The following is an 18,678-nucleotide window of genomic DNA, read 5'->3' as shown; positions in this document are numbered from 1 at the left end:
GAATCTCCACAAATGCCTGAACCCGAATGGGTTAGTTTGTTTCGACTAAATTTATTTTCCGAAAGAACGAGTTTATAAAAAAAAAATCTTACTGCTCTGGTTATCGCTTCGATGTCTGCCATTTTCTGAGTGAATGGGAACACACGCTTTGGAAGACAAAAATATAGTTTGCAATAGAATGAGAGTAGTAGTTTCATTCTGAGAAAAAAAATCATGAGAAACAGAAGAGATGGGAGAGAAGGGAAAAGAATCGGTTCCTATTCTCTTATTAAACTTTTCCTTTTCTTAACCTCTTATTAAATAACTCAATTATTGCTAATTAAATAGCATTTATAGTGCGTACAATTGAGAATTGCGTGGATTTGGTTTTCTAATATACTGCCACATGAAAAGACTGATTGCTCCTATTTAAAGGTGTTAAGCAATATTTTTATTTAAGGACAATATCGGTACTGAAAATTTATAAGGGCATTAAAAGACAAAATAGTCCTCATTAATAAATATCTATGCATCTGATTTTATTATTCATCAAGGGCATTATGCGTCAAAAAAAGACCCGGATGAATTTAAGAGGCCAAGATCATTATAGGATATACTACTAGTAGAGATTTATGATACACTTGTTTAACGTATTGTTATAAAATATACATTTAACAACACACATTTACTATTATGCTATATATATTTAATAGACTTTTACACGTAAAAAACATATTTTTATATTATAATATAATACTAAATTTTATATATCGAAATCATAATAATCGGTACTGGTTTCGGTTCGGGTACTTACGGGTTTTTTACTATTCGGTTCTACGGTTTCAATTCTTTATCGATTCGGTGGAAGTAGTCCGTTGCAGCTAGGATGAACCGAAAGCCTATGCTTTTCTATGGAATGAATGGACCCATGATGTCCAAGCCCCACATGTGAAATGGCCAAGGGCTGGCAATGTTGATGAGTTCTCGAGCTGGCTGGATGATATTGTGGCAAAATGTTTACCACTTGATGCATTTGAGTACATACTTTTTTGCATCGATCTACATTCTTGGCCAGAAGTAGCCTTGTGAGCCAAAGAGCGACCTCCTATGTGATTGCCACATTCTCCCTCGTGGATCTCTGCAAAAATCATCTGACCCTGTTCTCGGCTTATGCACCTCAGATGGGGTCCTCCAGCGGATTTCCTTAAAAGTTTGTCGTTTACAAGGCAATAGCGACTTGACTGATATTGAATCTATCTGGCCTTGGCTCGATCTTCTGGTGTTTTGCCGAGGTGGATATAATCTATGATAGGTTGCATCCATATTTGACTCATCTGAGTGTTAAAGAGTGGGCATAGGTCGGTAACTTTTAGGACGCTCTCACTTTGGTAAGCAGGTCGATCGACTACTTCGATAAGTAGTTTCCTAGGGTCACAGTTCGGTGTTTGGGTCGCGAGGTACGCCAAGCTGTCAACGAGGCGATTCTCTTCCCATAGGAAATGGTGTATGGTGACTTTTTTGAAAGAAGGCAGCAATTGATTTACAACTTGGAGATATTTAGAAAGGTTACCTTCATTGGTAGTATACTCATGGGCGACCTGATGAACGACCAGTTGGGAATCCCTAAAGACCTTGAGCTCCTAAACACCGAGCTCTAGTGCCATACGAAGTCCCATTATCAGGGCTTCGTACTCCACTTGTTGTTGGAAGTCGCAAAATCGATGCGAATTGACTTTTCCACCATAGAACCATCTGGTGACATTAGGAGTACTCCGACTCCACTGCCCCCTGGATTGATAGCTCCATCCACGAAGAGTGACCATACTGACAGGTCTAGTTATTTAGAGGTCGGGGTGTTGTCTTCTGGTTCCCAGTTCAGGTCGTCCACTGGAAAATCTGCTAAGAAATCGGCAACGACCTGACCTTTTTGAGATGTTCTTGGGGCAAACTCAATGTGGTGTTCAACGAGTTCTTCAGCCCATATTGACATGCGAGTTTTCTTATTGGCTTTAAGAAGGATCTTCTTAAGTGGCAGGTCGGTGAGCACTTTGATTGGATGTGCTTGGAAGTAGGGCCTAAACTTTCTTACTGAATAAAGTAGTGCTAGTGATGCCCTTTCAATGTGGGAGTAGTTCTTCTCAGCTGGCAACAAAGTCTTGCTTGTGAAGTAGATCGGTTTCTCTACTTTCTGGGCCTCCTTGAAGAGAACTGAACTGATGGCGAAGTCAAACACGGCTAAGTACAGCATCGGCATCTCACCATCAATTGGTTTTGCCAACACAGGTGGTGTTGTCAAATAGTCCTTGAGAGTAGAGAACGCATGGCGGCATTGCTCGTTCCAGGAGAATTGTTCACCCTTTTTGAGAATTTGTAGGAAGGGTCGGCATTTGTCAGATGCTCTCGATATGAATCGGTTTAGAGCTGCCACCATCCCAGACAATTTTTGTATCTGTTGCTTTGTTTTTGGATCTAGCATATCCAAGAATGCTCGAATATGGTCTGGGTTTGCTTCTATCCCTCGTTGAGATACCTGATATCCAAGAAATTTCCCGGAGGATGCTCCAAAGAGGCATTTCTCGGGGTTGAGCTTCATCTGAGTTCGCCTCAGCCTGGAGAACGCTTGTTCGAGATGACCCAAGTGATCTCCAGATTTCTTGCTTTTTACCACCATGTCATCTATGTAGACTTCCATGGTATCTCCCAACATGTCCTAGAACATATCAGTGACCAATCGTTGGTAGGTCAATCCAGAGTTCTTTAGGCCGAACGGGAGGACGTTGTAGCAGTAGATGCCTTGCTCTGTTACGAATGAAGTTTTCTCTTGGTCTTCTTCTACCAGTGGGATATGGTTGTAGCCACTGTACGCGTCCATAAATGAAAGGAGTTCATGGCCAGCAATTTGGTCCACGAGTTGGTCTATTCTTAGTAAGGGGGATCCATCTTTGGGGGTTTCTTGATTGACATTGGTGAAGTCGACACATAGGTGAACTGTGCCGTTATTTTTTGAGACTGCTACAATGTTAGCGATCCACTCGGGGTATTCTACTTTTCTAATGAAGCCTACTTTTTTGAGGTTCTCGATCTCCTCGTTTATTGCTTTTTTGAACCTAAGAGATAGTTTTCTAGGTCGTTGAACTGGCTTAGCATTAGAGTTGACATTTAGTTTGTGACATACAATGTTAGGGTCAATTCCAGGTACATCGATGTACGACCAAGCAAAAATATCTTTATTTAATGGTAAAAAGCTTACAAGTTGTGCCTTGAGAGTAGGATCAAGGTTAGCTCCTACATAAACGAACTTGGGGTTGTCCTCAGTTACTAGGTTGACCTTTTCCTTCTGCTCGGTCTGATTAGCCACCTCAGCGGGCTGAGTGACCTCTGGGGTCTTGGTCTTTGGCGGTGTCTGCTTGACCGGAAGGGATGGGGCGGCGACCTCTGGGGTCTGAGCTTCTGGAGGGGCGTTTTGGACTGAGCCCCCAGTGTTCTCCTTGTCAGTTTTCTAAGGGGGGTCGTGGTCAATTTCTTGACCTCAGAGATGAAGTCGTCTGCCAGCTTGGCTTTGGCGATCTCTCCTTTGTTTTTGAGTAAAGCCCCAGCGGGCATGCTAACTGAGTGGATCGACATGCCAGAGCGTTGAGTCGGTTGTTTCGAGCTCCATTATACCTTGAGATGGCAAAACTCGGGGCCGGGAAATGCAGCACTTGATGGAGTGTTGATGGGCCTACTTGCATCTTGTGGATCCAACGCCCCTAGTATAGATAAAGATAGACGAAGTTGACATCCGCACTCGGCGTGTGTTGATGCTGGCCTTGTCTTCATGTGACCCCACTGAGACAGGTAGAATGATGTCACCTATTGGGTCGGCTCTTGATCTGTTGAAGCCATAGAGGGGGGCTATTGGATCGACCATGACTGATTTGGGCATGTTCATCTCCTTTAGAGTTCGATAGAATAGGATATCGCACGAACTACCTAGATCTATCAGAACGCATTTGACAGTTGCTGATTTTGACGTGGACTACCAAGGCATCATTATGTAGGAGGCACACTTTATTGAGGTCGGCTTCAGTGAAGGGTGATGTTTCCCGAAATGGCGCCATTCGTATGGATGGGGTCGCTTTTGTGGAGAACCGGTAGACTTTGGAGGAGGTTTCTACCCGCCTCCTTTTCTCCCTGTGGACGGATGTAGTCGCCTTGGAAAGTGATCATGTTGATGGTTCTGTTGTTGTCTCGCCGAGGAGTGCGGGCGACGCCGTGGACGCTGATCGCCATTTGAACGCCCTTTGCATGAGAACGAGCTCGCTGCCAAGGGAAGGTGGAGTTCGGCTTCGCTCTCTACGAGCCATGAGTTTGTGACGCAAATCACCATCGAGTATATCAGTATAATGTTTGATATGCCTTGCCTTGACGAGGTCTTGAAGGTAGTACTTGAGCCCGCGGCATTCATTTGTCTCATGACACTTTGCTTTGTGGAAAGCGCAGTATGGCTTTCCTGGTGTGTCTTCTGGCCGTTTTACCTCAAGTCGGTAATAGGCCGCTGTCTTTATTAAATCCAGTATGTAACTTGGAGATTTCGTAAGCACATCGAACTCTCTTTTGGTTTGGGTTCGGGTGCTCGTCTGCTGATCCTGTTATTAACCGTTTGAGAACCCCTCAAGAAATCCAGGATCCGAGTCCGAATGGGCGAATGGGAATCTTGATGGGTTTGGGTATGGGTGAATATTGGATTGGGCCGAGAGTATATATATATATATATATATGTGCGTAGAGAAAGAGGCAAAACGAGAAAAGAAGTAAACATAAGCTAGGGTTAGGGTAAAGAGTGCCTATTTTCTTTCTTCGATCAAAAATCTTGGATCATGGGTGATTCTGTTGGCTGTGGCGCTATTGTTAAACAAGATCCGTCCCTGGGCGGTGCTTTTATTGTTAAACAAGATCCGTCCTCTATTGTTCAACAAGATCCGTCCTAGGGCGGTGCTTCTACTGTTCAACAAGATCCGTCGCTGGGCAGTGCTGTCATCAGTGGTACTTGTTCTTATCTAACAAAGGAGGAGGAGGAGCTCTACGAGATGTACGCACGTCTCCCTTCAAGCTACTTATCATTCGTCGAGGATATCCCCCAACTATTGGTACTGGATTTTCGGCGACATGTTAATATGATATTGTTTTTCCCTTTCTTCTGCTAGGTTTAGATCAAAGTGTGTACACAATGAGAGTCTGGATGGCACTCATGACCTTCATGTCATTATAAGATGTATTATGCTAGCACAGTCTATAGTTAGAGGGAGTAGCTGGTCATGTTCAATCTTACGTGGTTGGCCTCATGACTCCGAATGGGGTCTGTGGAAGATCCCTAAAATTTGGATTGTGAACTGCTTGTAGGACCTGGGATTTGTTGTTATTTTTCATACAAGTAGTTGTTTTTGTTGTCTTGGGGCAAGTTGTTGTTAAAGGGAGTTTGAACTATGGTGTCTGGGACAATGTGAGGCGCAGCCAGGTATTAGTGCTGCTTTATCGGCAACTTGTTCATATGATTATGTTTTTTTTCTTTTTTCTGCTAGGTAAGTTAGAACTTGTTAGATCAAAAGTCTGTGTACAATGAGAGTCTGGAACACACTCAAACCATCAGGTTGTTACAATACGTATTCTCCTAGAAGAATCTATTGTAGAGTGTGGTGCTGTCCATTTGTGGAGTCAGAGACTTTCCTTCAAAAGTGACTTCCCAATCTAGTTGTCCTTGCAGCAATCAGCTGAGAAGTTGGCTTCTACATGAGTTTTCAATGGGTAATAAAACTCTTTTGCCCGGCATTCCCTTCCCAACAGGCCTGAAGATCCAAAGGGATCGGACCTTCCCTGAAGCAAAAGCTGATATAGCTGCAGATTTTATCAGCTTCAAGCCAAAGATTATACCAGCCTTTCCTTAGTACAACACGTCGACACCTGCTCTTTGAACTAGCGCATATAATTCGTTGAAGCTTGTTGTCAGATCCATGTTTTTTGCCCACTACAGTGCTTCTCTGTTTGCATTACCTGCAGACTATTCCTCCCTAATTAGAATCACCATGGGAGAATTGTAACTGTTCTGGTTAAAGCAATGCAGGTTCTTAGATTATATCTGCTGCTTTTGTAGCCGATTATTTTGCATCCTTGGCCTAATTTGGTTTTGTTGCTATGCACTAGTAAAGTACATGGGATCTTTTTCTTTATGAATCTAGGAACGTATGAGTTCCTAGTGTTGATTTTGCTGTAGGAATTCATTTGAACACTGTTAATTCAGGGCGCCAAAGTAAACATGTTTTCCAGTTGAACTTCATTCATGGGTTTGGTGTGCAGAATCTGTTTTACTGCTGCATAATTGTGAAAATTCGTTTACTTCACTATGTCAGTTGGAATATAACAACCGAGTTGCAAATTCATAGCCTGTATTTCTCATGGCATTGGTAAACTCTGTTTGTCCAAATGTACAAGTAACTTGGAAACCATATCAAAGCTAAGATCTAATTAGAACTCTTATTTCCGAAGTTGTACCTTCTCTCCCAGCATAAGCAATTCATCAAAGACCATTAATACTGAACAGTTGAGAATGCTTTCAGTGAAACACGTTAGTCCCTTTTTTTTTTATCTTAGATGGACACCTCAGCTTTTACAATGATTTGGAAAAAAAACAAACAAACTCACGCCCAGTTTTGGGAATTGTTGGCGTAACAATCCGATGGGAACTGTTGGCATAACAATCCGAAGTAAAAGAAAAAGAGAAATAAATCTTTCGTCAAAACTCAAAACCCCACCCCTAACCTTTACCAAAGGGTCGCGCCCATAAATGGGACTAGCATCCCTTTGACCAATTCAAAGGTACTAGCAGTCTAGCATCTCTCCATTAAATACACAAAAAACACTAACAACAAGCAGCTGCTACGGGATTACACAATCCATGGCATTGGGTTGCCGCGAGATCTCATATCCCACGAAAAGTGGTTGTCGTTTTTTTTTTTTTTTTTTTGTTAAATTTTTTTTAATAGCTACCATAAAAAAAGTTAGTTACCGCGAGATGATTTTGTTTACTAAAATGGAATCTTTGTTTGTGTTAATAATCAAAACTCTTCTTCATTAATTTGATCACAAAATTTTCTTATAGCATATGAAAATATTTGCTGCGAGATAGCAAAATTATGGTTTGATTGTACATTTTTTTTGTCATAGTTTTGGTGTTGTTTTTGGAGTGTATAAAGAAACTTTAAAGAAAAAAATGAGGTATTCATATGTCGTGTGTGTTCAATACGAAAAAATTTCAAAAGTGAAAAAAAAAAAACAAAAAAAAAAATGCCAAGCAACTAGGGGTGTAATACTGGGGTCGGGCGGGTCAATCGGTCAGTCAAATAGTGATGGGTCGAGGCGGGCGGTCTAGGGGATACAAATCCAAAATGGTCCCCGACGGGCGGGCAGTATGGTCAAGTGTCATGTCTTAAGCATTCATCACCCACCGTGGGTTGGGTCACTTTTACGGGCGGGTTTTGGGCAGGTCATCTGGGTCCGGTGAAAATTATCATTTTAACCCAATTTCACCCAAAAAAACTTTCTAATTCTGCAAGTAATATATTTCTAATTCACAACATAGAGAAAAAAATAGAATCAATCAATTAAAAATAAACAAAAATAAAAAAAATTGAACTTGAACCTAAAACCATATCTGTAAATTTGAAATTTATTTCTCGTGATTTACCATTTATAAATTGATTATTTTCTATAACATGATAAAATGAAGATGGGAGCGAGGATCTATGGTACAAAACAATAAAATATAAGCTAAAAGAATTCGAAATTAATATAAGGATGAATGATTCATCTTCTCCAAAATTCAAAAGTTGAATTTGAACTTTTGATATATGTCCAATGTTCAAATTTGAATATTTGAAATTGATGTTGAACTCATAAGTCTGTGTTCATATCGATCTCCCAAATTCCTATAAAAGTAAAAAAATATATATAAACATAATACAAAAATATTAGAGTAAAGTCTTGAAATTATGCGGATCAACGGCTTTTGACACGGTGCGGGTCGGGCGGCTTGACGGGTCGGTTTTGAACATAGAACCTACACCTATAGCCCGACCGCGTAAAAATGGTGGCGGGGCGGGGCGGGGCGGGTCTGCTTTCGGGTCGGTACGGGTTTGGGTGGCGGGTGAAGACCGAATACCCTACCGGATGATGGGTTAACGGTTTTTTTTTTACACTCCTAGCGGCAACTGCCTGCCGTGGGATATGGGATCTCGCGGCAACCCGATGCCGTGGATTGTGCGATCTCGCGGCAACTGCCTGCCGTGGGATATGAGATCTCGCATCAACTGCCTGCCGTAGAACTATGGGCATGTGGGGTGTAAAATAACATATAAGGAATAACCATTATTGTTTTACTTTTTGTCAAAGGGGTGCTAGTCCCATTTATGGGGGTGCCAATACCGCGCCCCTTACCAAAAAAACCTAGCTTGATAAAGATGAGTCAGTCAACCCAACAGGCAATTCATTCCTTCCAAGTATCTCTCTCTCTCGCTCCCACTAACCCCATTTCATTCTCTAATCGAATCAGAAGACGAACTTTGAAGATCTGGAGAAAAAGAACGAACTTTGAAGAAATTATACAAAGCGAACGTTGTTGTCTGTTCTTAAATCAGGCACTCTCTCTCTTCAAATATAATCAAATTATCTCCCTCAAATTCTCTGTTAGCAGTTTTAGGTGTTCAAATTTTTAATCATCTCTCTTTCTCTCTCTTATGTTATCAATGGCCGAAACAATCTTCAATTTCATGCTTCCATTTTCTTCAGTAGCTAGAGGTTGTTATTGGCCGGAACAAGCTTTAATTTCACAGGTTTGTATCTTCCGTCAAAAAAAGATGCTTCTTTCATTTAATTAGTATATTGGTTGATGCATTTTTCGTATGAATTTTTATTGGCGATGCTAAGGGTTTGTTTCTGATATGCGTGTATTAAAAAAAAAGTTTTGTGAATATTTCATTAACATAACACCAAATTAAAAAAATTCACAACTCTGTGTAAAGTGAGGGACTTCTCATCGTTCACCCTCGCACAATGCTGCTTGATTGTGCCTAATGAGACTGCTAGGTTTGCCAAAGAAACTAATAAAAGGGTATATTCTTAGCTCATTTTTTTGTCTTATCTTGCTATTCACCCGATTATGTATGCACTATGTTAACCTTAAGAGGGCGCATCCGTTACATAGTGTCTTGATCTGTTTTCATTTAGTATATGTTATTGTTATTTGCGAACTATGTAATGCCATTAACTTGGGAACTGTTTGGTGTCTAACATGGTGTCTCTACAATATTATTATATTGATATCAATATATCAAATTAACAAAGTTTTCCTTTCCGCTTCAGTGCTTGCTTCCCTTAATCCCTAGGCTTTGACACTTCAATTTTTAATCGGTTAAGGCTATTGTTCCAAGCCATCTCTCCACCCAGTCTCCCAATAGGCCTTTTCTTCGTTACTCTATTCTCTTTTTTAAAAAATGTCTTGCGAATAAGTGCATCCAATCTATGTAAGGTACGCATGTTGATGTCGATACTATTTTATATCATTAGGCTTACTCGGAGATTGTGTTAATTTATCTGGCATTGAACTTTTATATCCTTTTCTTCTTAACTTTATCATGTTCTCAACGAGTTGGGCATCTATGATCGTCTTCAGTGGTATTAAATGTTAGTAGCATAATCAGTGTGAGTAAATAGTTATACAAGTTTTGTGTATGAAATTTCTAATTACTTTAGCTTTAAGCATTCAAATAATCCAAAAAATATGTGTACTCGCTAACAACAACCCTTATATTTTTAGTTGCAAGTGCAATTTTAAAATTTTCCCTTTGACATACACCTTTTGAAAGTAAATGCTTATACAGTTACACTACTACAATGACGAAACCAGCAAGTACCTAAAGTAATAACTATTACTCTCGACATCCAAAGAAAAATAAATACAAATACTAACCACTAATTTAAATTCATCAAAACTTGAAGCACTAATGTGTTGCATGTTGAATTTCCTAGCGTCCTTTTTTATTGTGTCCAGTACAGCGATATCGTATCTATCCACTTTCGTGTTTGTCATTATGTTATGTTTTTTTCCCCTTGACTTTATTTATTGGTTTGTCTTGCTGATTTTGATTTCAGGCTATGATTGTTTTATTTTCTATCATTTTCCCCCACACAGCAACTGTGTCTATGGAGCATGGAAGCATTAACTTTGGTTAGAGCACTCTGGCCGAGCTCTAAAAGGGCTAGTACAATGAGCTAGGTCATTAATATATTCTCACTCATATTTTAAGAGAAAGGTCGAGTTTTATTGCGGTTTCTACTACTCAGCATGTTTTATATCATTCCTGTTAGATTTATGTGCATGTTATATATGTTGTGTGTATAGCATTTTGATTGGTAGTTGTCTTTGATATGATTGCCCAAGCATTTGCAACAATGGTGATTCGCATGTAAGTCCTTGGCTCCCATTTGATTGCGATTCGAGCCAATGCTTTGTAGTAGATTTCGGTTTTAAACAATTAATATATTTGCTACGTATTACTTCTGGCCCTGTCCTTCAATTCGTTTATGGTGCTGATATGGGAATGCCACCTAATGAGCTTAGTTAGGTGGTTTTGCTCATGGTACGAGAGGAATGGACATCGAGTGTTAATAATCAGCTTACACAAAGGGATTCATCTGAAGATGCTTACACAATTTTTTTTTTACTGCCGCTATCATACGTCCTTCGCTCCCATTTTATGGGGAATTGAGCCAATCATCTGTAGTAGATTTCGGTTTTAAACAATTAATATATTTTCTACGTATTACTCCTAGCCCTGTCCTCCAATTCGTTTATGATGTTGATATGGGAATGCCACCTAATGAGCTTCCTTAGGTGCATCCCACTGCACCCTTCTCTGGATGCAAGGTTGCCTTTCACGCTCATTAGGAAACAATTTCCTATCAAGCTGAGCTTTGCTCTCACAATTAACAAATCGCAAGGTCAAACCATTCCAAATGTTAGAGTGTATTTGCCGGATCATGTTTTCTCCCATGGCCAGCTCTATGTTGCTTTATCAAGAGGAATATCGCAATCTTCTACCAAAGTTTTAGTCAAGAAAGGACCAATACGGGGTCGCTCTGAAACTTACACTAGAAATGTTGTCTACAATGATGTCCTCCATTCTTGCAATGTACGATAGTCATTGGGTATGTATTGTTCTTCTCCGAATTTGTATATATATTATTTGTATCTTGCTTATTTCTGCCATACGATTCTAACTACATTTTGTGTACACAAAAATTTGCAGCAAAAGCCAACACAGATGTTCTCCCGTTTAACAAAAAAAGCTAAGGAGTTGAATGTTGCAGTCTACATGACTAAACAAGGTAAAACTATCAGTATAAAACTTGGATGTCTATTGATATTATGTGCTTATAATTTAAATAATGCATGTAACTCAATCACATAATGTTAGAAATTACATATTTGAATGGTCATAGTCATTGCTGACCAATGTAGTGGTATGTTCATATCTGATCCAAAGAAACCAGAAAAGGTGCGCGTCCTAGCTCATGCTGCCCATAGTTAGGTTAATGTTTCTTAGAAAGGGCAAAGGCGAACAACGTGACGCAAGGTGTTCGATTCTCCAAATCTACCTGAGTCCGAAGCTATATCCTCAGACTTGCATTATTCATCCTAAAATTTATAAGCTTACCATCATGACCGGACCAATAGGAACACCAAATGCAACTATTAATTGAAATCATTGTGCTTAGAGGTGGTGGCCTTGGTGATCCTGTTTGATGATCTAATTATGCTAATCAAGAGTTATATTACATATTTATTTTCAATAACTTTCCCATACTAACTCCCAACCCTCTAATTGTATCAATATACTATTTTTTAAGCTTGCATGACTGAAACAGGGCAGGGTTATAGCTATAAACTCTTATGCGATTTTTTTTTCTTTACCAGAAGCATGTCTTCCAGATAGCTGCAGGAGGCATTATGGATGGAAAGGGCTGAAAGTAGGAGTCTCATCTTCTGTATATGCAGATAGAGCAAAGAGACATGGGAATCCCACTTTCCCATTTGTGTTTGATTGCTTTTGAGAATGAACTAATATAAATAAGTAGCCACGAGTAAGTGCCAAGATATTATGCTAATCTATTAGTTAATATTGGAACTTTGAATACTAGGTTTGTAAAAGTAGCATTTCTTCCTGTTTTTAGAAAGTGTAACCATGCCATGCCAATTGACGATCATATTATGAGCTAGATTTTCTTTTTGTGGTAAACATATGAATTAAGCTTGGAGAATGATTTACCACCTTACCAAATTTTGTAGACATTGGGGGTGTGATTAAATTGAGGAATTGGAGGTTTTTATCTGATTTAATTGCTTTGCTATTTTGATTATAAAATATGTGTTCCTTGATGTTGTTGCCTAATCATTTTACTATCCTATATCCAAGTCGATTGAAGGTTCGTAAGTGTCTTCTTCTATAAAGAGTCTTTTGTTATATTTGTTCAGTATCCATTTATTAAGATTGGTTCTTTGATCTGGATTTAGTACCATTGTCTACATACGTTTTTTACTTAAAAAATTTATAATATGTTTTTACCTATTTTTTTTCACATGAACCAAACAAACACACCATTTTTAAGGTGGATGACTCATGTACACGGGATATTGCACGCGAGGGGTATTATTGTCATTTCAAAAATACAAGCTGATTGACCACAGTCAACTCAGTTGACTGGCAGTCAAAAACCAAAACTAGGACTAAACCCTAATATTCAAGTTTTTCTTGATCAAACCCTAATAAACCAACTATTATTAGGACCAGACCTAAATATCCTATCTTAAAACTATACGGAGTTAACAACATGATTATAATCATCTCCTGATTCTGATATCAATGGGGTTACTTTTGCAAGCACAAACTTAACCACAAAAAGAATAAGGTTGATTACTACCCTGTAAGGAAACCAATGTCATATTCAACCCAATTGCTCTCATCTCATCTTTCCAACGCACTAATTAATGAGGAACTTAAAGACCCAAACAACCCAAATCCAATGTCTAAGTCACTTATAGGTGGGAGCATGAATGTTTGTAAGACACGAGCATTAACATTCTTGCAGACAGAACGGAGAGTACAAGGTTTGTTGTGCTTTTGGCTAGCTAATGCTTCCATTTTATTCCCATTTAGACCATTTTCCTTTGACTCCAACTTCGAACTCTACAGAAAATGTTTCCAAGGCAAGGAACAGACTCATGATGTCCGAAAAGCAGAATGATGGCACAGTAGCAATGCAATATGGAGATATAGATGATAATGATTTTCAATTTCTAGATGATCATATGCCTACATTACCAAATATAGTGAGTTTCCTTTACAAATTAGATATAGTGTTTCCTGACGTCCCTCACGGCATAGACTCACTATTTTATTCTCCCTGTCACATCAGTACTATTATGGATTTGCTCGTATGCAATTCATTTCAATCGGTAAGTGTATATTTTATTAGGGATGCAAACATTTCCATTCTTTTTCTTCAATCATGTGTTCTATCTGCATTTTATTTGCTATGACTACTTTGTTTTTGTAGATGATACGTGAAGGATATCAACATACCGATGATCAAGTCCGACCAAAACCAACTGCCAGTCTCGCCTCTAATACTCAATCCAATGCTTTGGCCGTCCCTTCAAGTGCATGACAAAAGAGATGCAGCAGTACCCAGAAACTAATACGGTCAGCCCTTTTTTTCTCTTACCATGTATATCACCATTTTCTTTAATTTGCTGTCATATATTTGAGATACACACATAAATTATTTTGTTTAAATATTCAAAATTTTCGTTGTCTACGTTCTACAACACATGGCATCGTGCCAACCGACATTGCGAAATACCAGAGCCAATGTCCTCGGTTAAATAGAAGCAATTACTCAAGACTACCTCTCCAGTTTAGGCTCATCGAGCATGCCCAATTTACGTAAGGGTTGGATACTGATTTCAATGAATAGCATTACATAGATTCTTTTGATGTACTAACATTTTATCTTTGTCGTTTGCAACGTGTACTTGTTAGGATGAGAGGCTCAAAGTACATGTTATTTGGAGCTATACTTAAAAGTTTATTGCTTAGGTATGTCCGGAAATCAAGTAGAAATGGAGTTCCATTCAATTCAAAATTTAAACGGCTGCCCCAGTGTGTCTGCTCATACATAATGTCAATTGTAAGTGTGCTCACCCAAATATGTTTAGACTTTTTGGCAAGTTTTGTTGCGTACATAACACGTGCATCTTGCTAGTATTACATAATGCACAAACATGAAGTAAATCCTATATCATAGGACTGAAATTTGGAACCTGTACTCTTAAAACGTCAGAAGTAACTATACGTGAAGGATATATCTTTATTGCACGACCAGACTTGTACCAGCATCCTCTTTGGTTAGAGACTTCGGTGCGATTATGCAATTCAATAAGAATATAAGATGCAATTAGTATGTAGCTCCAGATGCATTTTAACAAATTATGTACCTGTTAAACAGTGAAAGAAATCCTTGATATATACATCATATCTGTGTTCACCCTAGTGTATATACTCGCACAAGTCTGTTAAGTAGCAAAGAAAATTTTCAAAACTAAAAGTAGTAGTCAATCAGAGAGCACTTTGAAGAACTTGGCCACGGAACATGAATCACCACCATGTACTCGTCATGCGTGAAAGATACTTCCTCGCCATTGATTTTACAAACTTTTGGCCTTCCTGTTGAGAATACTCTCATTTCCCCTGTTCCCGTAACCTCAATCTGTACCAAATTCTCATTGCTGTCAAAGCTTAGTGTTTGTATCGCCCCGCCAGTATTAAGCATGTTAACTAATCCAATAGGTGCAAAAAGAATTCCTTTGTTCAATATCATCTTCACAGGAGAAACTGTAAAAAGCTCAAAAGTAAACGGCTCCAATGATAGTTCAATATCTTCGGATGCCTTTAAGAGCATCAACTTCTTCGAGCGGAATGCATAAACAGCAAAGGCTTCAACTCCGTCAATCCGCATAGGATACTTTCCATTTCCCCATTCTACATTATTTGGATTTATTGTGGAGGTAATGACACGAGAAAATTCGAAACTGCATATGTTCTTTCTGTCTTGGCGAGACCATCCTCCCCCTTGACAGTTAAATGCTCCAATAACTCCAGTATACTGTTGCAAAGAAAAATTTAAGCACATTACTAGCTGCAAATAAATACACTCATGAAGGGAAGTAGATCGTGTTCTCTAGTTATGTTTCTGAGGCTACAGGGCAAAAAAATTGAGCTTATTAGCAAGTGCATACATTCTGATAATGAATTGGCATAGTTCCATAGGCCTCAAATGATCATATCATGTGGTGAATAAGTATGAGTAGAGAATAAGTGATTGTCTCTAGGCTACAAATACGTAACAGAAATTGAAAGCTATTGATGCAGGACGTTACCTTGTTGAGGTTCCATATCTTGAGCATTGTCTTGCCATCATGCAACGGATCTTCAAAGAGACAATCTCTAGTTGGAAGTGCATAATACTCACATCTCAAAATCGATCCATCAGGTAATACTAGACTTTTGAGTAGTTGAAAGTTGTGTTTTCCAACATTATCACTAACGTAAATAGGCCCTCCAGATATAGCCCTAGAGGCAGCATGGAATTCTGCACAAGGATGAGAAGACTGAAACATGTCCCAGTCAGGCTGAATGAAGTTCCCCATCCATAAGCTATTGTAGGCACAATGCACCATGTGACACCCTTGCAGCCAGAATGCGCCATTTGGATCACCTGATGTTTCAGTAGACCAAAAATCATCTCCTGCCAGGATTAATTAATACAGATAAGTTAACAGATCATTTCAGAATAGAACAAAATATCAGCCTAAGTAACAAGAAGAAAATGTTTATGAATCACTTACCAACTCGACCAAGTGATATAGCTTCAGTGCCAAGGAGCATGAAGTCGTTGCAATGCTCCATACTAGCAATGACACCATTGCCTTTGAAATGGTTTTTCACAGAGGCAGTTAGGGCCTTATAATAAGCCTTAGCAAGCTCTACTCGCCCACCATAGTCTTCACACAACATCTCAAGTAACTGTAATCAAACCAAAATAAGTTTAAACCACGCATTCTTGAATCAGGGATAAGCTGCTCTACTATGTCTCCATAACCACCTCGAGTTTTAATATTTATTTACATACTCGATTTATGAGTTTCTTTAATTTTTCGGTAGTAGATTAGTAAATGACTTAAGGCTTGGACACGCAGCCAAACCTCTGGTTGCGTTGCAAACTTGCAAAGCCCGACAATTTAGGACCATCACTTTCTTTATATCCAAGTATCCATACCACTCTCAATTCAGTATTATGTGGAGCCCAAATACATGTTTTCAAGGACCCTTACGTGTCCAAAGAATAAAGAGGCCGTGAGTTAGTTAGAGAACTTACATGAATGACATCAACCTTGACTCCATCAATCCCAGCAGCTTCAAGATGTGAGTGGAGCCCTTCATACAAATGGTGAACCTTCTCTGGTGGGACCAATCCAATGCCATTACTCACAATCTGGTCTACGGCCATATCTTCCATAGTTATTTTCAATCCAGGGGATAACTTTGGTGCTATGACCCTTGAATTCGGCATCCCCGACACGTTGGGTCTCACACCACCCCAATAACCTGACAAAGCATGCCATACATAGACATATTCTATGCTCTTGAAGGACTCCTTCAAGTCCTTAACAAAGGCACCCATGCCCTTTTTTTCTGACCCTATGCAATTTCCATTGCCCATTGTGGATGCGGTGGTTTTATTCGTGAACTTGCTCTTGTAGTTCTTGAATTTTTTATTTTCCTGGAAATCTATGAGCCTACATGGCATTTGTTCACCAGCTGAAGTATGACTCATGGGATCTTGATCACTTATGGGCACAGCATCTGGGCAAATGGTTTGCCACCCATCATCAATGAGAACTAGGCCAGGTGGGCACCCACCTTCAACTAGACCCTTCACTCCTTCCCATACTCCTTCAGGATTCACTTTAAGGTAAAATGCATCCCAAGTGCACCAACCAAATTTGTCTACAATACCTGGAGGGGTTTTCTCTTCTAATAGCTTGAAGGTGCCTAGATGTTCTCTCACTACCTTCATGGCTTCTTTAATGAGTTTATAAGGATCATCTCCAACATGCATATACATAGCACTTCTAAAGCTTGAACTTGTCACCTAATACAGGGAAAAAAAACATGAAAAGGCAAAATAAGCAACTGTATATATATATGTGATTGCACGAAATTATATGTCCTAATAAGAGTAGCAAGTAAATACCTTAGTTGACCCACTTTCGACGCATATATCAATGTTGTCGTCGACGCCTGGCTGGAGAGAAGCTCTAAATGAACCATCAATGATGGGCAGGAGGAGGACATAAGGTCTCCCAGAGTCTGAACTATCCAACATCATCATTTGAGTCTCATTTTCAATATCACTACCTTTGTTTCCCACCCAATGGGTAGTCCACCAAACTTTGAACCTAAATATGCTCATGAACCTTATGTCCTTGAGCTTACCTAAGGACACAACATGCCTAGAACTGGAGTCTTCTGAGCTGAACCCCACAAAACTGCCACTTATACCTGCAGTATTCTTGTTTTTCAACAAAATGGATGATGATGTTGCTATGATATTTGAAGGTACCTCAGAAAGGATCATGTGACCATTGGCCTTGAATTTTGATCCTTCCAAGGTAATGGAAGAATGCTTGGTTTCACTATCAACAAGCTCCATTTTGAGAACTTGGGTTTCAGATTTGCTTAAACAAGGTGCCATTGTCAAAAACTTGAACAACAACAAAATTTGCAGTAGAGATTTGACAAGCAGGGAAATAAAGAAACAAGGACTTGAATAAATGCAATAACTAAGAAGAGGTCTGGTGTGGTTTGATTATGCTCGAAGTGACCTTGGGTGAAGCAATTTATAGATATCACTAGTTAGACCCACCAGTGATAACGTGGCTTGTGATCTTTTATCCTAAAATTCTGTAATGGTGATACTGAGGAGTGTCACGGGATGTGGGGTTGAGACTCGTATGCTGTGCACCGTCTAATATAATAGAACCAATAAGTCAAATCCAAGGAATTTGCTAGATCATATCCTCGTATTCTGGACGCACAATTTATATTCCTTTTACTTGGTTCTTTCTTCCTAGTCTCTTCTATTATCTTCTCGCATTTGTATCTTTATATTATATATATACAATATACTCCAACTTAGATTTTATCTCAGAATCTTAAGCGGATAACATAAACAAGTCTTATTAAATGCTAGTTTGAGTATAATAAGATGGCATCTGTACCCAGTAAGATCTAGTCCTCATTTCAACCGACCCTATCTTTTGGAAGTTGAATGATATAAGAGACTGCCAAGTACCAACAAAGATGTAAACAGATGATGTTGGTCAGATATACAGACTACGTGGGTTATAAGAAATTTGACTGATGGGCAACATATCGTGTTAGACTTAAAATGAAACAATCGTTTCTCGGTATGGTTGACTCAGAGGCATGAGTCCTGGTCAAGTTTTTGTCGGTAAATGTAATTTATTATTTATACCAGCGCGGA

At 39.3% G+C, this 18,678-nt stretch overlaps 1 protein-coding gene across 1 annotated transcript; it reads right to left on the bottom strand.

Annotated features, from left to right (window-relative positions):
- Positions 1 to 14,548: 14,548 nt before the first annotated feature.
- Positions 14,549 to 18,014, bottom strand: LOC147518881 (galactinol--sucrose galactosyltransferase-like). Its single transcript, XM_086590597.1, has 5 exons — positions 17,386 to 18,014; positions 16,507 to 17,283; positions 15,977 to 16,154; positions 15,509 to 15,876; positions 14,549 to 15,234 (listed from the first exon to the last, which is right to left on the bottom strand). Exons 1-5 carry the CDS (start codon positions 17,884 to 17,886, stop codon positions 14,671 to 14,673), a joined length of 2,388 nt encoding a protein of 795 aa, XP_086446723.1. The 5' UTR covers positions 17,887 to 18,014; the 3' UTR covers positions 14,549 to 14,670.
- Between the last annotated feature and the right edge of the window lie 664 nt (positions 18,015 to 18,678).

Source organism: Coptis chinensis, chromosome 2 (genome assembly GCF_015680905.1).
Source record: "Coptis chinensis isolate HL-2020 chromosome 2, ASM1568090v1, whole genome shotgun sequence".
In the NCBI taxonomy this organism is placed as follows: domain Eukaryota; kingdom Viridiplantae; phylum Streptophyta; class Magnoliopsida; order Ranunculales; family Ranunculaceae; genus Coptis; species Coptis chinensis.
Note: the sequence above shows the minus strand (reverse complement) of the source record. Positions and strands in the feature narration are given on the sequence as shown.

What these genes read in the sequence shown, in the direction of transcription:
- LOC147518881 (XM_086590597.1), bottom strand. Translation starts at nt 17,886, where the DNA reads ATGGCACCTTGTTTAAGCAAATCTGAAACCCAAGTTCTCAAAATGGAG. An exon ending in TCAAGGTTGATGTCATTCAT is followed by an intron (nt 16,155 to 16,506) that starts GTAAGTTCTCTA and finishes GTTTGATTACAG; the next exon opens with TTACTTGAGATGTTGTGTGA. An exon ending in AGATATGGAACCTCAACAAG is followed by an intron (nt 15,235 to 15,508) that starts GTAACGTCCTGC and finishes TCTTTGCAACAG; the next exon opens with TATACTGGAGTTATTGGAGC.